Below are 22,619 nucleotides of genomic sequence, written 5' to 3'. Positions count from 1 at the left end.
GTCTCGAGTACGCGAATTTTTTTATTTGGGATATGACATGGATACGTCTTTGATCATTGATATTCATACATAGCGTCATACATAACGTTCAGTGATATCCATAAAACTTCACCTCCCTTCGCGCACGCAAGACTTTGTCTAGAAACACAATGCCTGGTTCATGTCAAGGATAGATCAGAAGTATCCTCGCTCATGACGGTCATATCGAATAAATTATGGGTCCGAAGAATAGGAACACAAGGCAACCAGCACCTTATTTCATACCCTGAGCACCGAGACCCTTGTTCCCGCCGAGAGTCTTGGGTTCATGACCACCCTTGCCGCTGTTCGAGCCAGGGGCGCCCATTCCGCTGTAAACTTCGCGCTGAGAGCCGGTCTCTTCGGGCATGGGGGCGACCTTGTTGACGCGGTCGATGGGGGCGTCCTGCATAATGATTGGATTAGTATTTTTGACCGTTGAGTATAGTCAATTGGAATTGTCGGAACGTACAGTTGCGCCAGTGCCGTGGGCCTTGGTAGCGCCCGCCTCAATGGCGTTGTCGCTCTGGGGAACTCCGTTATCGTACTCGGCGCCGCGAACCATTGTGAAGGATGTTTTAGAGGATGATGTTGATCTAGATCGATGCTATGATTAGCGAGCTTTGTTCGAAATTTTCATATGAATTCAAAGAAATTGTACCTTGATGATTGGAAAGTCTGTTCTGAATGAATTGTCGAATGAAGTTTGTCGTTCGTTCCAACTTTATATACCCTGTCTTGTCGACTCTGGATGTATATGACACCATAGTGAAGTCATTTCCCCACAATGACTTCACCGAAGATCTGACAGCCTGGTAGTTGGCATTCAAGCTTGGCAGACGATTCCAGTTGAGCCACTGGTATCATAGATAGTGAGGACATCCATTTTAATCAGGAACTTCATGGAAAGATCTCGTGTGTGCTGTACAATTTGCATGTTGCTAGAGAGATTTGGTTGACTTTCTATCAATGTCACGTGACATGATGCGATCGCCTAGAGAGGAAAGAGGTAAGGCCATTCTAGTTTGGAGAAGTTGAGAAGCCGGTGGGCTGAGACATCGTTGGAAATTTAATTTTAAATTAAGACTGAAGGTTATGCAGATAATGCAATCTGAGTATCAGAATAAGCTATCATGTGCAGCTAAGTTTCGCTTTGCAATAAAAAAGGGTATCAAGTGGAAGGAGGATAAACCAAAAACCGAACACCGAGATAAGAGACACAACCATCCAAAAGAGCGCATAATACCATCAAATTGTATCAGTCACAATGCCTCTGTAATACTATGGGCCAATTGACTCGAGATTGTTCAGTCTGTTCCATGGCAAGTTTCGATCCGCAAAGGGCGAGCCAGCTCGGAAGTATAAAGATGGGATTCGAGGACGAAAACTTAATCTTCGACCTCTGGAAGATCTCAGACTGCGGAGTGGTGCATCAACATCCATACGGGAGTTTGTAGGAGGAATCCTCTTTTTTTGTGGCAGTGAACACGCAGCCGGTGACGAAGAGAGCGAAGCAGGTGACGTGGAGACCCGGTCTTGACTTGAATATGGAGAAGAAAACACAGGACGGCTTCTTCCTTGCAAATCCATCGAGCTTACAGTGAACCAAAGCTCGTCTATGTTGTGCACCCTTCGAGGAGGCGTACGCTCCCTAGATAGTGGTAGATCTACACTTCTGAACTCTGTAGAAATGGACTCCTCAGGGATATCCGCGAGGGGCCTCCTGGGCCGACTAGGCCAAATAGGGCGAAGGGTTCTTTTGAGTGAAGTGGGTCGCTTAATATTCCCCTTGGCTCTCGTGGTAGAGATGCTTGAACTAATGGATCGACTATCCGCCGCTGTGCGGGGTGTTGGCACATCCGGGTTAGTCACGTAGAGCCTCCTTAGAGGGTTGATCTGTGCCATGCTCTCATAAGAATTGTTGCCCTCTAGATGACGGTAGATATTAGTAGATTCTGGCTTTCTCGTCTCCTGGCAGGACGACGTGTCTGCAACCGGTGCGTAATTGTAAACCGATACCTCTGGCGATGGACGTTCTCCTCCGTAATGCCGTGGAGGGAGTTGTACAAATGATAGGGGTTGATGCTTCTTACGTGATCTGCGAACTTGAATCCGGTGCTTAATATCCTTCACAGTCTTGAACAGAAATCTCCCCGAGGCTTTTCCGACGTGCTGAAGGAAACTGGACACCGGGTTGGCATAGACGTGCTCGCCCGAATCTAGGTCTCGGGTAAACACCATGGCCAGGGACCAGAGATAGGCGAGCGGGAATTCAAAATTCGTTTATCGTGAGGCGGCATCCTCTGGTATTTATATCTACCCCATAGTGTGTCTCACTTGAGGAAAGTCCATTTTATTCATCCTTAGTGTCATTCTTTCAGACCATACGTTTACTTGCTATTCGACTGGGACTTGCCGGATCGAATTCGCACGTTCCCGAGAAATATATCGTTGAAATTGCAGCGATGATTTGATTTTGAAGAACAAAGGGATTGAAAAGCCTCAAATGATGTACTATCCGATAATCTATCCCTCTTCAGGGTCACCAGTATAGAGTGTCGTCGCCGGGTTCTTTGTTACTTGAGTGTTTACTAGGAATACTTGCAGATAAGATGTTTGCAGTTACATTTAACTGATACAATTTCCGCATTCTAATAATTCACTAAAATTGATAGTCTCTAGTAATCACATCAACAAAGGTATGGATGGAAACTTCCTTCTCCTCGCACATGACCTGAGTGGTGTTGATCACGGAATGCCTGAGGTCAATACAGCATAAACAAATCATAATCATTCGACCAGCTGGATCTTGGAATTTTAATCATTTTCTTCCCTCGAATGATTACACATCTCGGTGCACAGCCGGAACATGACAGCCGGTTGCATGCGTTTCAAGAATTTCGAGACTGTCTGCTCGTCATTAGTCTCTAGGCCATACCGCACACTATGTGCTAAACCTTCCTGATATTTCTCAACCGAATATCTCTCCAGGTTCTGGCGATGAGCGAATTGATTTTGCCGATCCAACCGCTCAGCCAAGTCAAACAGAGCACTCAACCTCGCCTGCTCTGATACAGGAACAATTTGCACTCGTACATCTCCCAAAAGGCCAAAAAGCCCCGTCTGCGCCGCAGTCCTGTCTTCAGAATGAATAATCACGACCCGCAGCACAACCAACCAATTCTCTACCCGCTCTAGATTTTTGAAAGCCTCATCAGACTTGGGATCACTCCTCAACCACCCAAGCCACCCCTCCATAAAAGAAAGCCTTCCGCCGTTCCTCGCAGCGAAAAACGCAAGCGTGCGAACCGGATTCCCAAAGTCATGCGAATACGCGATTCACCCGTACTCCGGAGAATAATTTAAATGGACACTATCCCGATCCGGATCCATCCAGTAATCCGATTCAGCCGTGAGGCAGTCAAACATGTCAAAGGGACTCATTACTTTATAGAAGCCTGTGCGAAGTAATTCGTAGATATTCGCGTTGGCCTGGTATGCGATTCCGCGGGACTCGTGGATTACGCGTGCGATGATGGGTGAACTTCCGTTGACTATGGAGGTATGTCTGAGTTTGTAGATGGGATGGTTTTCATCCCAGAGCCCTTCGGACGTGGGATTGTCTAGCTCGGTGACGCGGTGTGGTAGGCATAGTCGCCAAATGTGGAGGCGTAGCTCTTTTGGGAGTCTTGGGAAGAGATGGAAATTGCGCTCGGCGGGAGACGAGTCTGACATTGAGGGTATCCAGGTAGCATGAAGGTTATTGAGAGCTGTGGAAGATTTGAAAATATCAATGTCGAGAAGTATGTTAAGGTACTTAGGTGTCAATAGCGTCGACTACCCCTCTACATGGGAGCCTGAGGTTGTGCCTGGCAAAGGGGGTGCGTAAGCCGAGTTGGTGGCGTCCATTTATACATGCCGTGGGTGAAAACTCAGTCCTCGATATAGAGAGGCTTGCCGAAGATTACCCTCGCTAGCCTAGGGCTGCCGAGTTGGGGAACTAGCTGTCAGCCCTGTGAGCAGATATGCTTGCATGCAGGTGGGTATATTTCAGGAATTACCAATTCGACGATACACCTCTTACTCTAGTTTTACCGTAGTCATAGTATTACTATCTTCTCAGGTAGAAGTCCGTAAGGTTGAGATCCCGACAATTCAAGACCAACTTAGTATGTACATAGTCACCATAGAAACGGTATCTGTGCTATCAAGAAGATGATTCGAAAAAAACAATTAGAAAGACCTTTCCAAAAAGAGTGTTTGAAGCATGTCAGGTTGGTTCATTTCTCTGGTTTCTAGACTCAGACTTTTGAACAAATACAAAGGCTAGCTCCAAAGTACCTAACCTTGATCTTGGTTAGTTTAATGAAGATCTTGCAATAAGACTACAGATTGATAACAATACGGTCCTTACTTCCAGTCGGTACCTGACGGGTCACCTGACGGATCACCTGAGGGGTCGAGGTACATGATTACATAATAGACCCGCGTTCGGGTGGATTCGATGACATCATCGATGCCAGCTTTCCCCAGATGACCTTTTGCGAGTCCAGGATGATGCTTGAATGATCGATCAATCGGATTCAATTGGTGGCGTTTCAACTCCGAGAATGGCATTGACTGGAGAAATTCATGATCGACAGTCATCCGATTTGCCTCGTGATAAATGTCAGTGGACGGAGAAGAGCTTGGCACCCTCGAGCTTGTTGGGGACATGCAAGCTGGTTGGGTTAGGGTCGTATTGAATTTATGGAGGCAAAAAGGAACCGACTAGCGTCCCTTGGAAATTGAAATTCGATATCGTGAGGTACAATTCTGACCGGGAGCTGTTTTAGGCCATTGACAGTCCTCCGATCCCCCATAGTTTCCATTGATTGTATGGTTGCATGAGCAATATCTTCAAAGCTCTCAGCAATTGACTTTTGAGAGTTCTGGTCAGATTGTTAAAATTTTTTTTTTTTTCATTCACCTTAGGGCCATCAACATTGAGGATCTTACCAAGGACCAACAAGGCACAGACCTCCAGTGGTACCGAGTGTCTCTCCCATCGCGGACAACCACACCTTTTTCCTTCCACCAGGACCAGGCCCGCCCGAGAGGAAAAAGTTGGCCCGACCTGCCCAGATTTTGTTGTATTCTTCTTTTGGTTTTGTTAGTCTGGCCCCTATAATTAAAATTTTTTTTTTTTAGGTGGTTGCCAATTCTTCTTCTCTTTGCTCTTCTCTTTCTCAGGTGTGAATTTTTGAGCTTCACCGGCGTCTGGTCTCGTCCTTTTGAATTGACTCCGCTCCTCCAGCCTCCCACGGGGTAAAAAGTCAAACTAAAACCAGACCCAGCTTGTCCCAGCTATTCGCAACAAGATCCCGAACCCCGCACAGACCGAGTCCGGAGGCCCATCCCCCGTACACCCCCAAAGCTACTAAGCTCCTGCTGCAGCTGCTGCTGTTCTGCTGCTCCTCCTCTTTTCCCCTCATTTTTGCTTTTGAGCTTCTCCCCTCCTCCTCCTTTCTCTTCAACTCCAACTCTCAGACTTGATCCGTCCCTCCGACCACCGGCTTTCTTGAATCCATCGCTATGGCCGACGAAAACGGCGCTGAGCCCATCAAGCGCGATGTGCGCAACCATATGCTCTTCGAGATCGCCACCGAAGTAGCCAACCGTGTCGGTGGTATCTACTCGGTGCTCAAGTCCAAAGCTCCTGTCACCACGGCCGAGTATGGCGACCGCTATACTCTGATCGGTCCCCTGAACAAGGCCTCTGCCGCCGTCGAGGTCGAGGAGCTTACTCCGTCGAGCCCGGCCATGCGCGACACCATCGCTTCCATGCAGGAGCGTGGAATTGAGATTGTCTACGGTCGCTGGTTGATCGAGGGTGCTCCCCGCGTGCTGCTCATCAATACCGGCACGGGTTACCGTTGGCTCGACGAGTGGAAGGGCGATCTGTGGAACACCTCCGGGATCCCGTCCCCGTCTGCCGACCATGAGACCAATGAGGCTATTGTCTTTGGATACATGGTCGCCTGGTTCCTGGGCGAGGTATGTTGAGACACTCTACCGGTCCCTTGGAGAATATGCTAATTGATTGTCCTTCTTTTGTAGTACATTGCTCACGAGCGTCGCCGTGCCGTAGTCGCCCATTTCCATGAATGGCTGGCTGGTGTGGCTCTGCCCTTGACAAAGAAGCGACACATGGACCTGACCACCATCTTCACCACGCACGCTACTTTGCTGGGTCGCTACCTCTGCGCTGGATCGGTGGATTTCTACAACAACCTCCAGTACTTTGACGTGGATGCCGAGGCCGGGAAGCGCGGTATCTACCACCGTTACTGCATCGAGCGCGCAGCCGCTCATAGCGCCGACGTCTTCACCACGGTCTCGCACATCACTGCCTTTGAGAGTGAGCATCTGCTGAAGCGCAAGCCGGACGGTGTCCTGCCCAATGGTCTCAATGTCAAGAAGTTCTCCGCCATGCACGAGTTCCAGAACCTGCACTCGCAGGCCAAGGAGAAGATCAATGACTTTGTTCGTGGCCATTTCTATGGCCACAATGACTTTGACCTGGATAACACCCTGTACCTCTTTACTGCTGGTCGGTATGAGTACCGCAATAAGGGTGTCGACATGTTCATTGAGGGATTGGCCCGACTCAACCACCGTCTCAAGGCGAGCGGGTCGACCACTACTGTGGTGGCCTTTATCATTATGCCTGCGCAAACCTCCTCTCTCACGGTGGAATCGCTCAAGGGTCAGGCTGTTGTGAAGTCCCTGCGGGATACCATTGAAAATATCGAGAAGGGTATTGGAAAGCGCATGTACGAGCGCTGTCTCGAGTGGAAGGAAGGTGACAACATGCCAGACGAGAAGGATCTGATCACTAGCCAAGACCGCGTCCTTCTGCGCCGTCGTCTCTTTGCGATGAAGCGACACGGTCTTCCCCCCATCGTCACGCACAACATGGTCAACGACAACGAGGATCCAATTCTGAACCAATTACGTCGCGTGGAGCTCTTCAACAACTCATCCGATCGCGTGAAAATCGTTTTCCATCCCGAGTTCCTCAACTCGTCCAACCCTGTGCTTCCCCTGGACTATGACGACTTCGTCCGTGGCACTCACTTGGGAGTGTTTCCTTCTTACTACGAGCCCTGGGGTTACACTCCGGCCGAGTGCACGGTAATGGGCGTGCCCAGTATCACCACCAACTTGTCCGGATTTGGTTGCTACATGGAGGAGCTGATTGAGAACTCCTCCGACTACGGCATCTACATCGTGGACCGTCGCGCTAAGGGTGTCGATGACTCGGTGAACCAGCTCACCGAATTCATGTTTAACTTTACCCTAAAGAGCCGGCGTCAGCGTATCAACCAGCGTAACCGTACAGAGCGGTTGAGCGATCTGTTGGATTGGAAGCGCATGGGCTTGGAATATGTTAAGGCTCGCCAGCTGGCTCTGCGGAGAGGTAAGAGAGGAACCCAACCCGAGTTAGCGAATTGTTACTAACCCAAACTCATAGCTTACCCTTCTTCATTCGACGGTGCGGAGGACTACTTTGACATCATCGGTGGTACTGACCAGAAGGTCTCCCGCCCGTTGTCAGTTCCAGGTTCCCCACGGGATCGCTCTGGTATGATGACCCCAGGCGACTTTGCGTCGCTTCAGGAAGGCCGCGAGGGATTGAGTACAGAAGATTACATTGCGTGGAAGCTCCCGTAAGTCGAGACCACCGGAGAAACTTCGGACGTGAATGGAAGAACTAACAGTACCTTTTTATCCACAGTGAGGAGGAAGAACCTGACGACCACTTCTACCCGCTCACGCTCCGAACTCGCAAGACCAACGACCGCCCTCAGTCTCCGCTGGACAGTATCTCCATCAACGGAGGAGGTCCGGCCCCCGAGGGCAGTCCGAAGCAGACCTAAAAACACGGTTGACGCTCTAGCTGGTGTTCAGCTTTCTCCAGACAACACAGACCGGACCAGGGTATAGGTTGAATCGATTGATTGGCTCGCGATTGGAGCCTTGTCCTTTTAGTTTCATCTTTTTCTGTTCGTTTTCATCTCTTGATCTTTCCTCTGCATTTGGTGTCATGATTTTCCTTTCTTTTTCTTTTTTGTGACACTCGTCTCCCTCCATACTGTAGCCTGACGTCAGTCCCCCATGTAATTTTTGTCCCCTCAAGTCTTCTCCCGCTGCATCGTTGCATTTGAAGCCTGTTTTACAAACTGAATTTGACCTGACCACCTGAATTGCATTGACTTTGAGTGTAATCATTCTCCTATTTTCAATTATTCTAGTGTAGAATTTGTCTTAGCACATTGTTTACTTTACTTGACTCATGAATCTTCTTCCACTCGGGCCTATTGCGGCTCACGCGGTTGGTGTCGGAAGCACGACGGTGGAACTCGACTAGGATTGACTTTTGAGTAAATCCAATCAGACTTGAACATCATTTTCGTGCCCGGTGAACCTTTTTCGTGGCAGGGTCATCATGAGCAAAACACCTTGCTCGCAATGCGTGAAAGAGGGTCCAAGAGGGTCCAAGAGGGTCCAGTTACACGGGGCTCCCCACTCCGAAGTAGGAGTGAGGAGGAGGGGTCCTCGAGGTCTCAAGAGGTATTTAGGTACTACCCCTCCATGAGCTCTCTTCTTTTTTTCTTCTTTCCTTCTTCTTCTTCCTTTGTCTCATCTTCTTTTCATCGTTTTCGATTTATCTTCTCGACTTTCAACCGTCTACCTTCGGTACGACTCCCATGGAGCCGCGCACGTCTTGAAAGTTCGCGATGCGACTCTTTTCCCCGCTGGGGAGAGAGTCCTGAGCTTCTCGGACAGGGTCCTCAGCTAGGATTGTTCATCATGGGTCAAGGTATTGTACTCGGTATAACAGTCTGCGACACGCATGACAGGTGTTCGACTCGGTTCTGTTCCTTCGATCCGCTATTATGCATGTGCATGATAGAGAATTAAGGGACGGAATCGGGTCGTTCTGAGATTATACTGTCAAAACTTGATCTAGATAATACTAGCGAAAGGACATGCGTGACTTTTGATTGTTTCCCCCTTTGCTTTGGTATTTCTTCTTGTCATTACTATCTTTGATTTAGTGGATCTTTTGATTTTTATCAGAGGTCTATTGATTGAAGATGCAATTGCAAGAGATATACCCTGGTCATTGGCATACTGACTCTTGCCCCCAAGGACTCAATAGCTGGACTTGCACCTCGTCAAAATGGCTACGGACAAGATCACTTTCCTGACCAACTGGTATGGCTGACACTCACAGTTTTCTTCTTATCTGCGCTATTGCATCCTTCTATGCATCTATAGAATCTCGGCTAAGTATTCTCAAGGCACGCCACCCCGTACCACGCCCCTCTGTACCTCGCCCAGGCCCGCGGCTACTTCAAGGATGAGGGCCTTAAGGTCGCTCTCCTCGAGCCTAATGACCCCTCCGATGTCACCGAGATTATCGGCAGCGGCAAGGTCGACATGGGGTTCAAGGCTATGATTCACACTCTGGCCGTATGTACACATACACCTATGTTCAAATCACAAAAAAACCACAACTAACCCCATCCAGGCTAAAGCCCGCAACTTTCCCGTGACTTCCATCGGCTCTCTCCTCGACGAGCCCTTCACGGGTGTCGTCTACCTCAAGTCCTCCGGCATCACCACGGACTTCCGCTCGCTCAAGGGCAAGCGCATCGGCTACGTCGGCGAATTCGGCAAGATCCAGATCGACGAATTGACCAAGTACTACGGCATGACGACCGACGACTACACCGCGGTCCGGTGCGGCATGAACGTAACCAAGGCGATTATCCGCGGCGACATCGACGCCGGCATCGGTCTCGAGAACGTGCAGATGGTCGAGTTGGAGGAGTGGCTTGCAGAGCAGGGTCGTCCCCGCGATGACGTCCAGATGCTCCGTATCGACCAGCTCGCCGAACTGGGCTGCTGCTGCTTCTGCTCTATCTTGTACATTGCCAATGACTCCTTCCTGGCCGCGAACAAGGAGAAGGTCGGCAAGTTCATGCGTGCTGTTAAGCGTGCTACTGATGCTGTTATTGCGGATCCCGCGGGTACTTACGAGGAATATGTTGATATGAAGCCTATCATGGCTACGCCTGTCAACCGCAAGATCTACGAGCGTTCGTACGCTTACTTCAGCCGTGATCTGAAGAATGTCTCCCGTGACTGGGAGAAGGTTACCCGCTATGGAAAGCGTCTTGGTATCCTGGAGGATAACTTCGAGTCTAACTACACCAATGAGTTCCTTTCCTGGGGACTCGATGCCGACTCGACTGATCCCACTGGTGACCAGAAGCGCATGGCTGAGCTCCAGAAGGAGGTTGCTGCCAAGGGTGGCTTCAAGCGTCTGGAGGTTTCGGCTTCTGCTTAAGCTGGACTCGATTCAACTCGACCCAGCTCAGCTCGGCTGGCTGTGACTGGGCTGCTATGCTAGCCCTGGGTACTGGCTCTTTTTTGCTATTTGAGTAATCCTGTTTTACTGGTGATCCGGGTTTCACTCTTTGACCTGGTGATACTATTATCAATGGAATAAGAGCTTTTGCTTGATTTTGGAATGCGTAGTTGTAACACCGCTGAATAAATAAAGTAAAAAGGAATCGATCCAACTGAACGCCTTGCCATGATAATCTATGATACAGTCGAGTACGGTCCATGCAGTAACTCATTCTCCAGGTTGTTTCAGTAAAGAGTCACTTGCATGGTCCCTAGACTCTACATCACTGAAACCGTCCAATTCATCCAATTCCTCCCCCGTAGATACCCGTTGCCAGGTATGCTCATCCTTCTCACGTGTAAAAAGATTTTTTAAGGAGCGACTATATGCAATCTTGCACACAAGCCAAACAGAGAAACCGAGTATAGCCACGGTGATCAATCCGATCCCGATTGCCGAAGCAGACCATACTTCCCCAGTGTCTCCACCTTCTTCATCATCCTTCTCCTCGCCACTGTACACTGCAACCTCGTTGTTCATTTCCTCTGGTTCCCAATCCAACGCTTCCGTCACACCCAGAGTGATACCCTTCTTGTCAAGGGCGATGATCCGCAACTTGGCATACACTGTACCGGCTGGTATGGGGATGATCGTCTCGAATCCTGACTTGGGAATGGCAGAGATGAACTCAAATTCAAGACCAATCTTCTCGCTATTCTGAAACTCTCGAACAGCATTAACGCTGTCATCACCGCTCTCCTCCCCTCTAGGCAAAGCCCCCTGCAAAACCCAAGTAACAACTTCAGTAGCTCCATTCCAACTAACCGCCGCTTCACTGCCTGACAAAGCAACAGAAGGCTTCGTCAAGGGTAAACCAACCCATTTCTGCTTGAAAACGCGATACGAGAGAACCTGTCCACGATGGAACTGAGTCTGTGGTCCGAAATGGACTTCGCAGAGTGTCTCGCCGTCCGCGGTGAATTCCGTCCATGCAGCGCTGTACCCATACCCGAGGACCACGTTCCCATTCTCGAGGATCTGCATTGATCCTTGTGATTGACTGCTGATGGGGACTTGGTTCCAATATTCTTGGACCAGCGTGACTGTCATTGTTTCCTCGTTGATTTTGACGATTAGCCCTCGACTTGTATTTTCGGGTGCCCCTTCGCCACGAGAAGAATTGTCGAAGAGGGATAATCGTCGCGTGGTATTCGTATCGTGTTTAATTTGGAACCGCGCATGGTGTTGCCAGCTGATATTCGTTGCTACCCCGTCACTCATATCCAGGAAGGAATTTTGCTTCCCGCCTAATTTCCAGAGAACATCACCTGTTCGACCGTCGATGTATGCCAGGGAACTCATGTATCGTGATGAAACGAGGTAATTCCCCCGCCAGTCTTTGTCGATGCTGTTAATATGGAAGAAATCCCATGGATTATCTTCGGTATCGCCATCGCTCTCCTCGCGATCACGTTCGGATTCTTGGAGGTTGAAGTGCTCTGATGCGCGCCATTGGAAGAGGAGTTCGTTGGTTTCGATGTCGACTTCTTGGAATAGGCCGTCATAGATCCAGCCATTCTTTGGCCCACCGATTTCGCGGAGGTCTGCTGGGAGGCTTTTGTAGACGGCGAAGAGGGCCGTGTTGTCGCGGGTGATTTGGAATTCGTGGAGGTCTCCATGCATGCCATTTGCACCGTGGATGTTGTATACTTCCTCGTAGTGTGAGTTTAGCTACAAAGAGTCAGACCTTGATACTGTTTCACAATAAGAAACCTCCAATCAAAGATGAAATGTGAACTATGTCTCAAACTCACCATATAGTACGACCCCTCCCCATGCCCTCTAACCGAATCATCGCCCGCCCAAAACGTCAAATACCGCTCCCCCTTGTACATGTACACATTCGCATTATACGTGCTCTTGTACCGTTTAAACCAAACCAAATGCCCCTGGTCATCCACAATCATCGGGCCAGACTGCCGCACTGAATCACCCCGCGGCGCCAGAATAGTATACAACCCATCTTGACACGCCACACTGCGTCGCCAATAGTTTAATATCGGGCCTGATACATCAGCAGAGCGATACCGTTGCAGTGGATATGGCCCGTCAAAGCCTTTGGCGTATTTTTGTGAGCGGAATCTCGGCTCTTGATCTGCCGTTCCTGAGATGCTTAGTACGAGAAGCAGAAGCGCGTAGATTGTTATTGATGGGGATCGCAGGGCTGTCATTGTGTGGTAGGAGAGGGGGGATGATGTATCGGCATCGACGTCGACGTTGAAATAGACATGATCGCAGAGAAAGAAATGACGACAGACCAGTGCTCAAGGACGTGGGGTTATTCTCTTTTTTAGTGCTTTCGGCAGCTTCGGAGTGGCCTTTGTAAGTTTGTGCTTTTCCCTTCGGGATTGGGATTTGTCTACGCGGCCCATAGTCAATGGGTTTGCTTTGCGTTTGCGCCGGTCCAATCAGAGATTGGAATTCAGACTGCTGATTTGACCAGGTGAGTGGCCAGTCGATCTTGGTGCGCCACAAAAGGGGGAATTGTGGAGCCTGCCGCGACGACTTTTGAATGGGCGCTTTGATAAAGATAGTATCTCTATGTATCTGTATCTGGAGACTCTCTGTTTTGGCGCTATGGGTAGCTCTGATATAGATGATAGTTTTGATTTAATCATAGCCAGCTTTACAGGCAGGAAGGTAGGCTGCATCGAGATATGTAGATTAACACCTTTCTCGCCCCATGAGCATTACCTGACAATCAAACAAAGCTCTCAACCATAAATACCGCAGCAGGTTCAAATCAAGCGCTAGGATCACTCCCATCATAATGTGTCTTACTCCTCCGTCCAACTGACCCTACCACTGCGGAACTGGCTCACCAGCCCGATGGGCAACAACCCTGGGTCGACGATATTGAACCCACCAAATCGATCCACAATCTCCGGCCCATACAGCTGCGCCAGCCATTTCCAGTAGGACGACATCATCCTCCAGTCCGACCGGATTCCAGATAAATTGAGCTGGCTCTGCAGCTGACCAAGACCCAAGGTAACGGGTCCGGAGACATCCTGGCGGATCTCCTCCTGCTGCGGCCGCTTCAAGAGTTGATCATAGACCCACACCAACTGGTGCTGGAAACCGTAGTCCACAGACTCCCGGTGACGGGTATATTCCTCGAATGACATGAAATGGTCCGCATCTTCAGGGCGATAACGACGTTGGTACTTAAGGCTGTCTTTATCCTTTTCGTCGTATCGTCGCTTGAGGGCGGCGTATGCGCTCTTCTCTGCTTCGAAGAAATCGTCGAGCAGGGAGTCGGGGTTGGACAAGATCGAATCATGGAGGGCAACGAGGTTAATGAATGGGCTAGATAGCTCTAGTCCTCCGAGATCGATTGGGAGGAAGAAGTATCCATCGGGGAGATTCTCCGTTCCAAAGCGTGATTGAATCTTGTCACGGAGGTAAGTGACCACGCTGCTGTCCCCTTTACCTCCTTCCGGACCCAGAGAGAATATTTTGCGTTGAATCCGCTCGTGCGTCTGTAACATCATGCCGACGTGTCGTTGACCGAAACAGTTCGCCGGCATCCCAAAGTTGTAAGTGAAGAACGTGGATGCGTAAGAGTTCCAGGCCTGGATCCACCCAAAAACGCTGCCTTGCTTGTCGTACAGCTGGCGCTGCAACTCCTTGATATGCTCGTCTACCATTTCTTGGTCGATCTCGAAATTGCCAGACTCGGGGTTGAGGTACAGCATTCCCCATCGAATTTTGCCCTTCGGCAGGACAGGGTCAAGGGTCGATTTCTGCTCCGTTTTCTCAGCGGTTATATGAGCACCGCCACTGGTGTCTGCGCTGATAGAAATGCCCATCGTCTCGTTGAAGCGCTGAATGGCCTTCCACGCGGTCACGCATGTTTCCTGATCGCGGGACCAGAACCACATATCGTCGTTGACTCGCCAGAGTAGCTCGCCGTCGCATTCCTTATTGATCATCAAGTCAAGGCAGAAGAGTGTAGTCTCGCCAAATAGCTCACTCAATACGTGCGACCCCGGGGTTCCCCGTCGGCGCGTTCGCGGCTCTGCATCGGGCTCATCCATAAACTTCAACGGCGCAGCGAGGAACTTCTCGAAAAAGCTCAGCCACTTTTCCGATACGCCGAGGAAGCTGAGGACCGCCAGAATCGTGGAGTGAGGCAGGCTCGGGTACAGGGATTCGTACTGAGCCCGGAAGCAAGTAATCTCCCCATGGAGCCGTTTGTTGATGATTGTGTCTGCGCTCAAGAGAAGTAAAAGGTTCTGTTTCGCCTGCGACTGGTTGGCGGGTGACTTCAAGCTCGCGCCCCAGATGTCATCGTAGGTGGCATCCGGGTCGTGAGAAGTGACGTGCTCGTCGTCGAACAGAGCAAACCCCATGTCCTCATCAGATTCTGCCATTTCCTCGTCTTCAACAGAATCGGCTGCCTTGAGGAATCTCGCCACTCCCGCCGGTGATTGTACTCTGTGTGCGGACTGCTTTGTTCGGGCCTTTTTGGCGTGACCCCAAGAGGAGGCCTCTTCTTCGCCTTCCTCATGCTTTCGGATTTGGAACTCGGTATCAAGCAGCTGCGAGACAAAATAAGCCTTTCGATGAATGGATTCCTTGGTGATTTGCACACTGGGTTTATCACTGCATTTGTCGAGGAAGAACTCGCGACGTTTTTTATCGATAGCCGGGACCTGGGATCGCAGGGTTTTCCAGTAATGGCGTGTCTTTCGGAAGTCATGCAGGGCGCTTTTGAAAAATACGGACCACCTGACACCGAGATATTGCAAGAATATCGCCTGGATGAGGTCTTCATGCATGCGGATCTGGTATGTTCCATTCATCTGACGTCTTTGCTCGACGTGGACAGCAGGCCCCCATGTCCACGCATGTAGGCCGGCCAGCCGCATGTTGAGCACGTCGGACAACTCATTTAGGACGGTGTCATCTTTCTGGAACTCTCGCAAGGCCGCCCGTTGCTTGTCCGTCACCAGGTCGGAATTCAGCAGCCCATTGATCACCCAGTTGAGAGTTCCAAACGTAATCTGTCCCAGGGAGAGACTGTTTTCGAAGGCTGCAACTTTGTCCCGGAGTGCGCATAACGTCTTCTCCACGCCTCGTGCTTGGTCTGTCTCTCCCTCCTGTTCAGGGGGACCGATTCCAGAAAAGAGCTCTGTGAGGAAAGCAGTGATAGTCTCAGCGTCATGACCAGCAGGAGTGAACACGACCTTCTCCCACGCTTGTCGACTTTCCGTCTTGGCCGGGCTCGCGAGCTTCTCGAAGTCATCCTGGGACGCAGCAAGGGGCTGTGAGCTTCGGTTCTTGACCGACAACCACTCCATGGTGAGCTGTGCGAAGAGCGTCGCGTATTCGTATTTGAGTGTCTGGATGTCAAGATAGCGGAGTAGCGTCTGATGCCAGCGCTCGGTCATATCTGGCGATATTGCAGGATCATACTCGGCTTGTTTGAGGAATCGGTCAAGGTTGGCAAGGGCTATTTCGAGTTGTTGGTGATTGCTCGAACCGATCACTACGCGACCGTCTTTGACGGTGATGTTGAAGCACGACTTGACTCCATCGGCGAGGGCACGGATCTTCGCGATCGGTGAGACTAGACTCCGCTGTCTGCAGGGCGGACGCTTTGCGCTCCAGGAATATCTGGCGCTTGATGGAAAGCTCGTCGAGCTTCGCATCAGTGATGTGTTTCAGTGTTTGCGAGTACTCTGATGAGGCCATTTTGATGTTCGTCTCGATGCTTTGGAGAGAAAAGAAGGAGTGGATGTGAGATGGAGCAAGAAAGCGGTACCTGATATTTAAGTCCGGGCGGTGTCTTGTGGGTGGGGATTGTGATCCTCCCTAGGATGTGAGGCTCAGCGACGTATGGGACATTACTCCGTAGTTAGTTAGTTAGTTATCGGGTAACACCACTATGACTCAACAGTGATCGTGTGGGGGCCATTGACACCGTGCATTCGCTGACTGGTTGTTTGACTCAAAGACCACTTCTTTAGGTTAGCCCCGCATCGAGTGGGTATAGTCCATCATAGTGTTGACGATACTGCAAGCAGCAAGACAGAGACAACCAAGAGCGTTTCAGGCACTTCAAACCGGCAGTCTAAGATGGATGATCTAAAGCTATTGAGAGAGAAAATTAATTCCTATGTCTACGATGACACCGATGATGGAGGTACTGTAATAAGGGAGTGTGTATTTTACGGCTTTAATCATTTAGACTTGAGCCTTTTGTCTCATTCTAAGAATATACGACAGCCTATACGTTATCTTGTTATATGAAGAAGGATAGTGGAGAAGTAGCATCGGCTGAAGCTTAGGTTATGCCTTGGCAATGGGTCTTAGGTAAGGAAGAGGGTATGTACGGTACACAAAGGGACGAAAGCTTGACCACAATGAGAATGGTAAGAACTGGCGTGAGCTTTAGAGGGTGAGCTGAAATCAAGATCATCGCCTATAATGTTTGCATTAGCCTTCATGAAGAAGCCGATAATCAAAATCGAAGAACAATCCACGACGACCGAGTGACGATAAACGGGTAGCGATAAACGGCGAAGAATCATTTTTGACCATTCGATTACTAGTGAGTGGTTGATCAAGGAGTAAATTTCAAAGTTCTGCCTAGTCAGATAGTGATGCGACGTGTAGCAAATATTTAGGAATGGCTAGGCAGTATAGTAACGCTCTAATATTATAGCTGCCTTCGGCAGCTGTATAAGATTCCAATGCCCCACCAACATCCTATAATACGTTCAGTGATTGCCCGCTTTTGAAATTGCCTTGGCGTGAAACTTGGCTTTCTTCCCATTTGCACCTCTTCTTTTCTATTCATAGCCATGACATACATACGGGTGCACAACGCTGGCGACGATTCTACAAAATCTCCAACTTCAACCTTGCTGCAGCCCCAGGCTGGTATCAAGCTCACCAACCAGCTCTCCTATCTTCTTAATAAAGAGCGCAATGAATTGATGAAATATGAGCTTGCTATCCCCACAACCACCACGTCTTCCCACATCGTCGCAACTATGCTATCAACAAAGCCGGTGATCACTTCCAAATCATCACTTCCCGTCCTTCGCCAGAATCAGCAAAGTATACGTGTGGTTGGCTACCGTTGTATTGGTTTCGGGCAGTGTGGAATTATCTGCGAGAGACTAGGAATAGCTTACGTAGTTAAGCTTGCGAGGCCCATGTATAAGAAGGGTCTTTGGGCCGGTTTCAAGCCCACCTCATTGTCCGAGAAGCATTCAAACAGTAGGATAGCCTTGAATGTCGCGTACCCAGGTTGTTCTCTTGGATTCCAGAGTCAAACACTGACTGGTGAACGAAAACCACTTTTTGTTCGCAGAGATCTCCGATCTATTGCCCCCTCCGACACCAGCATTGATCACAGAGCATATCTTCCCTCTTCCCAGGGTAGCTCAACAAGCACTAATTGAGAGATATTGCCCGCCATAAATTCAGGCTACTGTCAGTGCTGACCCAACCAACAGAGACTGTCTCGCTCGGCTGTATCTCGGATCTTGACGTCAACAGCCAGAACTCCTATCGCCTAATTTTACCCTTCGCAATTTTAACCTACATTTTGATCAAATGCTCGATCTTGGACTTCCAGTGCTGTTATTTGCCAGCACTATGGGGAAGCCCTAGCAAGTATCCACTGGGCAGCCCATGTCGATGGCTACGATATTGAATTCGTGCTAGGTAGTGAGCGTGACGAGTGCCTAGGATATAGCGATGATATTGCAGTCTCCCTCCAATTGAGTCCAGAACAAGTCCTTCGCATGTCTTCTCATGAAGACCTGGATGCCAGAATGAGAAAAAACGTCAAGCAACGAACTACACGTATGTGGGTGCTCGACTTTAATCTCAGCCATATCTGGCCTGAGAAAACCGGCTGGGAGGAACCCGAGGCTCTCATCTCTCATCTTGTTCAAGCATTCTTTGGCAATGATTCTTATTACCCGCGGCCATGTCACGATGGAGAGACTGACTGGAAGCTGTGGGAGGCATTCACAACTACATGCCGTGAAAAGACTGGGCAGATACTAAGAGAGAAGGACCAAAGACTTGCGGACCTGCCAGGCAGATTTATCAATGCCTGCATTTCTTATCACAATTTCAGCTGACCTAGTACATCAATATTTTCACCTGGCTCAGTTGGGAGGAACTATTTCATGCCTTAGAGTCCCTACAGCCCTTCTCCCTGTGTAAATCTAATTACTATAAAACTAATTCGATTCGTTTGGAGTAGCCAATATGGCGCTATCAAGCGCCGGAGATACGTCCCGAAGGACGTTTAGAAAGATTGGAAGATTATATCTGAGCTATCAATGAAGAAGAGTTGGGATTTTGGAAACATCTTATAACGGAGAAGAAATCAAAGGATATCTACTCAGCCTATTTCTCGAGTCTCTAGATTCAGACTTTTAAACTAACTCTGTATTCAAGCTAGTATTCAAATAACACGCATTTCCAAACAGATAGGTACATCAATAGCAATTCCCCCTGTCAGATTCTCAAATCCAGAAACAAAATCATCGGTCTCATACGACTGTGAATTGCACCATCCTAAAGTAAAGACTGCTCAAGTTCAGAATTTCCCCTTACGGGGTTTTCTCGGGGGTCGAAAGTAGAAATTGGGCTCCACTTGCGTAGGTTGTGCCTTCTTGATTGTGCCTTCTTAATCCAAGTCTAGACCTTCATGATATTTTCTTGGCGCGTCTCAAGGCTTGGCGACATGATGATTTCCTAATTGAGCAAATAGAAATGTCTTTTCCTAAAATGGTAATATGCTCCGATCAGACCACACGTCAATCCCATGACGAATGAGAAGAATGCAAAGAACCTTTCATAGGGCTACGGGGGAAACAAAGATTTTCCACAAGGGCAGAAACCGAAGCTGATTCCTGAATCAGGAGCTGGGGTCACCATGTGGCGCCCCCGTGTTCGCCAGCCCCTAAGGAAATTTCAGGTCTTGAATCGATCCCTGGCTTCGAAATATACAACCCTTAAAGTGCCAAAGCAAAGCTACCCATGCGTCTCAGATGAGATCTACTCGAAAGCGTGTTTCCCACTGAAAATTGTAGTCTTATTTGAGATGTTTGCATATTCTGATGCAACAATGATTTGGAGTATTACCAACGAACTTGAATTTCTATGTACGACCGCTGCAGCCATGCTCACTCAACCCTAACTATGAATACAATGGCATTTTCCCCTCTCCATATCTTTCTACGCCTCTTTCTGCATCCCTTTCTGCATCTCTTTCTGCATCTCTTTCTACATCTCTTTCCACACCGCTTTCCTGTCTGTGTGGCTAAGTAAGTTTTCTGCCTACGAGATTTAACAAAACGCCACTTGCACGAGGGCAACCGTTGTCAGCCAACGTACTATGAATGCCTAGAAAATAATAACGTAGTAAATAATTGGTCCGATTAATTGACTGTGTAATTTGAAAGCCGCCACTACTCAGGGTGAATTCCTACAGTTGCTATATCTCCCAGAAACTAAGCTACTTGTGGGCCTTCGCTGCGTAGCATATTCCCTAATGTGGCTAGCACGACAGCTCCCGATCAGGTAATTTAGCACCCAGTGGGGCAACACACCCGATATCAAAGAACTATGGCTTGTAGTCCACCCGGAAGTTTTCCCCTGCTGCACACCATGACGCATATCCCTTCCCGGATGAACCAAATTTTCACATTTTGTGGTGGCTGAGAATATGGAAATAAGATATAAGAACGTGGCATATCTCCCTCAGGGAGTTTATTCCCTCAAGTCAAGAGTTACCACACCTCCGATAATCTATTCTGGACACATTGGCAGAGTATCCACTCTATATTGACGGGATCGGTATAGTCAAATATGGCGACTCCATATTCAACACAAACCAACACCGCTGCCACCAGCCGAACAGCATCTGTGGGATCTGGTCCTAGGCAGACTGATTACCTCGACCTACCCGTCCGTGAGCTGAACGATGGCGCCGCCCTTCACGAATATACAACTGAGACACCAGCCGGTGAAATCATCAAGCCAATCAAGTCGAACGTGACCGGTAAACTGGAAGACTGGAAGCTGGTCACCTTCACGATCGATGACCCTGAGAACCCAAAGAACTGGTCCAAGGCGTACAAATGGTACTGTACCATGGTCGTCGCCTTCACCTGTTTCGTTGTTGCCTTTTGTGTATGTCCTTTCTTCCCGGCATTCACTGTGTACTTCTCTATTTCTGGTTATTTTCACCGGAGAACGCGCTAACACTATGATCAGAGTAGCGTTATAACGGCAAAGTTGGAGGGACCCATGGAGGACTTTGGTGTGGCTCGTGAAGTCAGTCTTCTCGTGGTCACTGTGTTTGTTATTGGATTTGGTGTTGGTAAGTCGTTCGGAGAGACTCTTGACTCAACTGCCACGTTACTAATTCTTGATAGGCCCCATGGTTTTTGCTCCACTATCTGAAATGGTTGGCCGTCGCCCCGTTTATGCAGTAACATTGCTCATTGCCGTCATCTTCGTTATTCCATGTGCTGTTTCCAAGAATATCGGAACCTTGATCGTTTGCCGTCTGATCGATGGGATTGCATTCAGTGCGCCGATGACCTTGGTCGGAGGTACACTGGCAGATCTTTGGAAGAACGAGGAACGCGGTGTCCCAATGGCTGCCTTCAGTGCCGCCCCCTTCATTGGCCCTGCAATTGGTCCTCTGGCTGGTGGTTTCCTCGGCGATAACTGTGGTTGGCGATGGCTTTACTGGCTGCAGCTGATTTTGTCCTTTGTTGCCTGGGTTTTGATCACCTTTACCGTCCCCGAGACATACGCACCCATTTTGCTCAAGAAGCGAGCTGCGAAACTGCGCAAGACCGAAAATGATCCCAAGTATACCACCGAAACCGAGCTTGACCCTCGCCCTCTGGGTCAGAAGCTTCGCATCTTCCTCTTCCGACCTTTCCAGCTCCTCTTCTTGGAGCCCATTGTCTTGTTTATCGCCCTTTACATGTCAGTGCTGTACGGCCTGCTGTACATGTTCTTTGTTGCCTATCCCATTGTGTATCAAGCTGGCAAGGGCTGGAGCGCCTCGATGACAGGTCTCATGTTCATTCCTATGGCTATCGGTGTGCTCATGAGCGCGGCTTGCGCCCCCTTTGTCAACAAGCATTACCTCAAGGTGTCCGCAGAATGCGGTGGAAAGCCACCAGCTGAAAAGCGTCTAATTCCCATGATGTTCTCTTGCTGGCTCATTCCAATCGGCCTCTTCATCTTTGCCTGGACCTCGTACCCTACCGTCCACTGGTTCGGCCCCGCAATCGGCGGATGGCCTGTCGGGTTTGGCTTCATTTTCCTGTACAACTCTGCCAACAATTACCTTGGTAAGCCTAACAACATTCTTGTTCCAATTTACTTGTCACTGACCTTAATTACAGTTGATACTTATCAGCACCAAGCCGCTTCGGCTCTGGCAGCCAAGACATTCCTCCGCTCGATGTGGGGTGCTTCTACCGTCTTGTTCACTGAGCAGATGTATAATCGTCTCGGCTACCAGTGGGCCAGTTCGCTTCTTGCCTTCCTTGCTTTGGCATGCTGTGCTATTCCTTACGTGTTCTACTTTAAGGGCGCTGATATTCGCCGCTTCTCCAGATACGCTTTCAGCGACGATGAGGAGCAACAGGGCGTGAAGGCTTAATTGCATAACAAGCATACACACAAAAGCTACAAATGAGGACGCATTGATGGTTTTAAAAATAATGATGCACTCGAGTGTCTTCTGTCTGGCTGTACTTGCCAGTCCTTGGTGCGTCTTGCTATCTTTCCTTGATGAGCGAAGAGGACGTTGAACGGTTATATATGGCGTTGATGATTTTCATGGCATGGGAATGCATAATATAAACTTAGACATAGATTCATATTTTAGATAGTTACTAAAGCATAGTTTTCTTGATAATTTTCTCTTTTTGCTCAACAAACCTTTAATCGCTTAAAATCGGTGACGTAGCATGAAAGAGTTCCGCATTAGGCGCCCCCACGTCACGTGCATCGGCAGATAAGGCACCGCGGGCAATGATGCTTCGCGGGCTTTGCTTCATCTCCAATTCAA

At 49.2% G+C, this 22,619-nt stretch overlaps 8 protein-coding genes across 8 annotated transcripts; 4 read left to right on the top strand and 4 right to left on the bottom strand.

Moving 5' to 3' along the window:
• Positions 1–253: 253 nt before the first annotated feature.
• On the bottom strand, positions 254–583 carry N7473_004079 (uncharacterized protein; the record flags this gene model as incomplete). Its single annotated transcript, XM_057150019.1, has 2 exons — positions 254–424; positions 491–583. The coding sequence occupies 2 exons, from the start codon at positions 581–583 to the stop codon at positions 254–256; spliced, it is 264 nt and encodes an 87-aa protein (XP_057013673.1).
• Positions 584–3,357: 2,774 nt separating this feature from the next.
• On the bottom strand, positions 3,358–3,753 carry N7473_004078 (2EXR domain-containing protein; the record flags this gene model as incomplete). Its single annotated transcript, XM_057150018.1, has 1 exon — positions 3,358–3,753. The coding sequence occupies one exon, from the start codon at positions 3,751–3,753 to the stop codon at positions 3,358–3,360; it is 396 nt and encodes a 131-aa protein (XP_057013672.1).
• Positions 3,754–5,473: 1,720 nt separating this feature from the next.
• N7473_004077 (glycogen [starch] synthase) lies at positions 5,474–8,283 on the top strand. Its single transcript, XM_057150017.1, has 4 exons — positions 5,474–6,054; positions 6,118–7,480; positions 7,535–7,730; positions 7,799–8,283. Exons 1-4 carry the CDS (start codon positions 5,593–5,595, stop codon positions 7,938–7,940), a joined length of 2,163 nt encoding a protein of 720 aa, XP_057013671.1. The 5' UTR covers positions 5,474–5,592; the 3' UTR covers positions 7,941–8,283.
• Positions 8,284–8,678: 395 nt separating this feature from the next.
• N7473_004076 (NMT1/THI5 family protein) lies at positions 8,679–10,596 on the top strand. Its single transcript, XM_057150016.1, has 4 exons — positions 8,679–8,884; positions 9,217–9,282; positions 9,369–9,540; positions 9,599–10,596. Exons 2-4 carry the CDS (start codon positions 9,248–9,250, stop codon positions 10,418–10,420), a joined length of 1,029 nt encoding a protein of 342 aa, XP_057013670.1. The 5' UTR covers positions 8,679–8,884; positions 9,217–9,247; the 3' UTR covers positions 10,421–10,596.
• Positions 10,597–10,711: 115 nt separating this feature from the next.
• Positions 10,712–12,714, bottom strand: N7473_004075 (arylsulfotransferase family protein; the record flags this gene model as incomplete). The annotated part of the gene is made up of 2 exons (XM_057150015.1): positions 10,712–12,214; positions 12,298–12,714. 2 exons carry the CDS (start codon positions 12,712–12,714, stop codon positions 10,712–10,714), a joined length of 1,920 nt encoding a protein of 639 aa, XP_057013669.1.
• Positions 12,715–13,320: 606 nt separating this feature from the next.
• On the bottom strand, positions 13,321–16,243 carry N7473_004074 (uncharacterized protein; the record flags this gene model as incomplete). Its single annotated transcript, XM_057150014.1, is given in 2 exon segments — positions 13,321–16,132; positions 16,146–16,243. The coding sequence occupies 2 exon segments, from the start codon at positions 16,241–16,243 to the stop codon at positions 13,321–13,323; spliced, it is 2,910 nt and encodes a 969-aa protein (XP_057013668.1).
• Positions 16,244–17,355: 1,112 nt separating this feature from the next.
• On the top strand, positions 17,356–18,651 carry N7473_004073 (uncharacterized protein; the record flags this gene model as incomplete). Its single annotated transcript, XM_057150013.1, has 3 exons — positions 17,356–17,938; positions 17,965–17,992; positions 18,138–18,651. The coding sequence occupies 3 exons, from the start codon at positions 17,356–17,358 to the stop codon at positions 18,649–18,651; spliced, it is 1,125 nt and encodes a 374-aa protein (XP_057013667.1).
• Positions 18,652–20,389: 1,738 nt separating this feature from the next.
• Positions 20,390–22,208, top strand: N7473_004072 (MFS transporter; the record flags this gene model as incomplete). Its single annotated transcript, XM_057150012.1, has 4 exons — positions 20,390–20,713; positions 20,798–20,903; positions 20,959–21,894; positions 21,949–22,208. 4 exons carry the CDS (start codon positions 20,390–20,392, stop codon positions 22,206–22,208), a joined length of 1,626 nt encoding a protein of 541 aa, XP_057013666.1.
• Positions 22,209–22,619: the final 411 nt, after the last annotated feature.

This window comes from Penicillium subrubescens, assembly GCF_028828155.1.
Source record: "Penicillium subrubescens strain IBT 31985 chromosome Unknown utg000002l_segment0_segment0, whole genome shotgun sequence".
NCBI classification, from domain to species: domain Eukaryota; kingdom Fungi; phylum Ascomycota; class Eurotiomycetes; order Eurotiales; family Aspergillaceae; genus Penicillium; species Penicillium subrubescens.
This window is presented reverse-complemented; position numbering and strand designations above follow the sequence as displayed.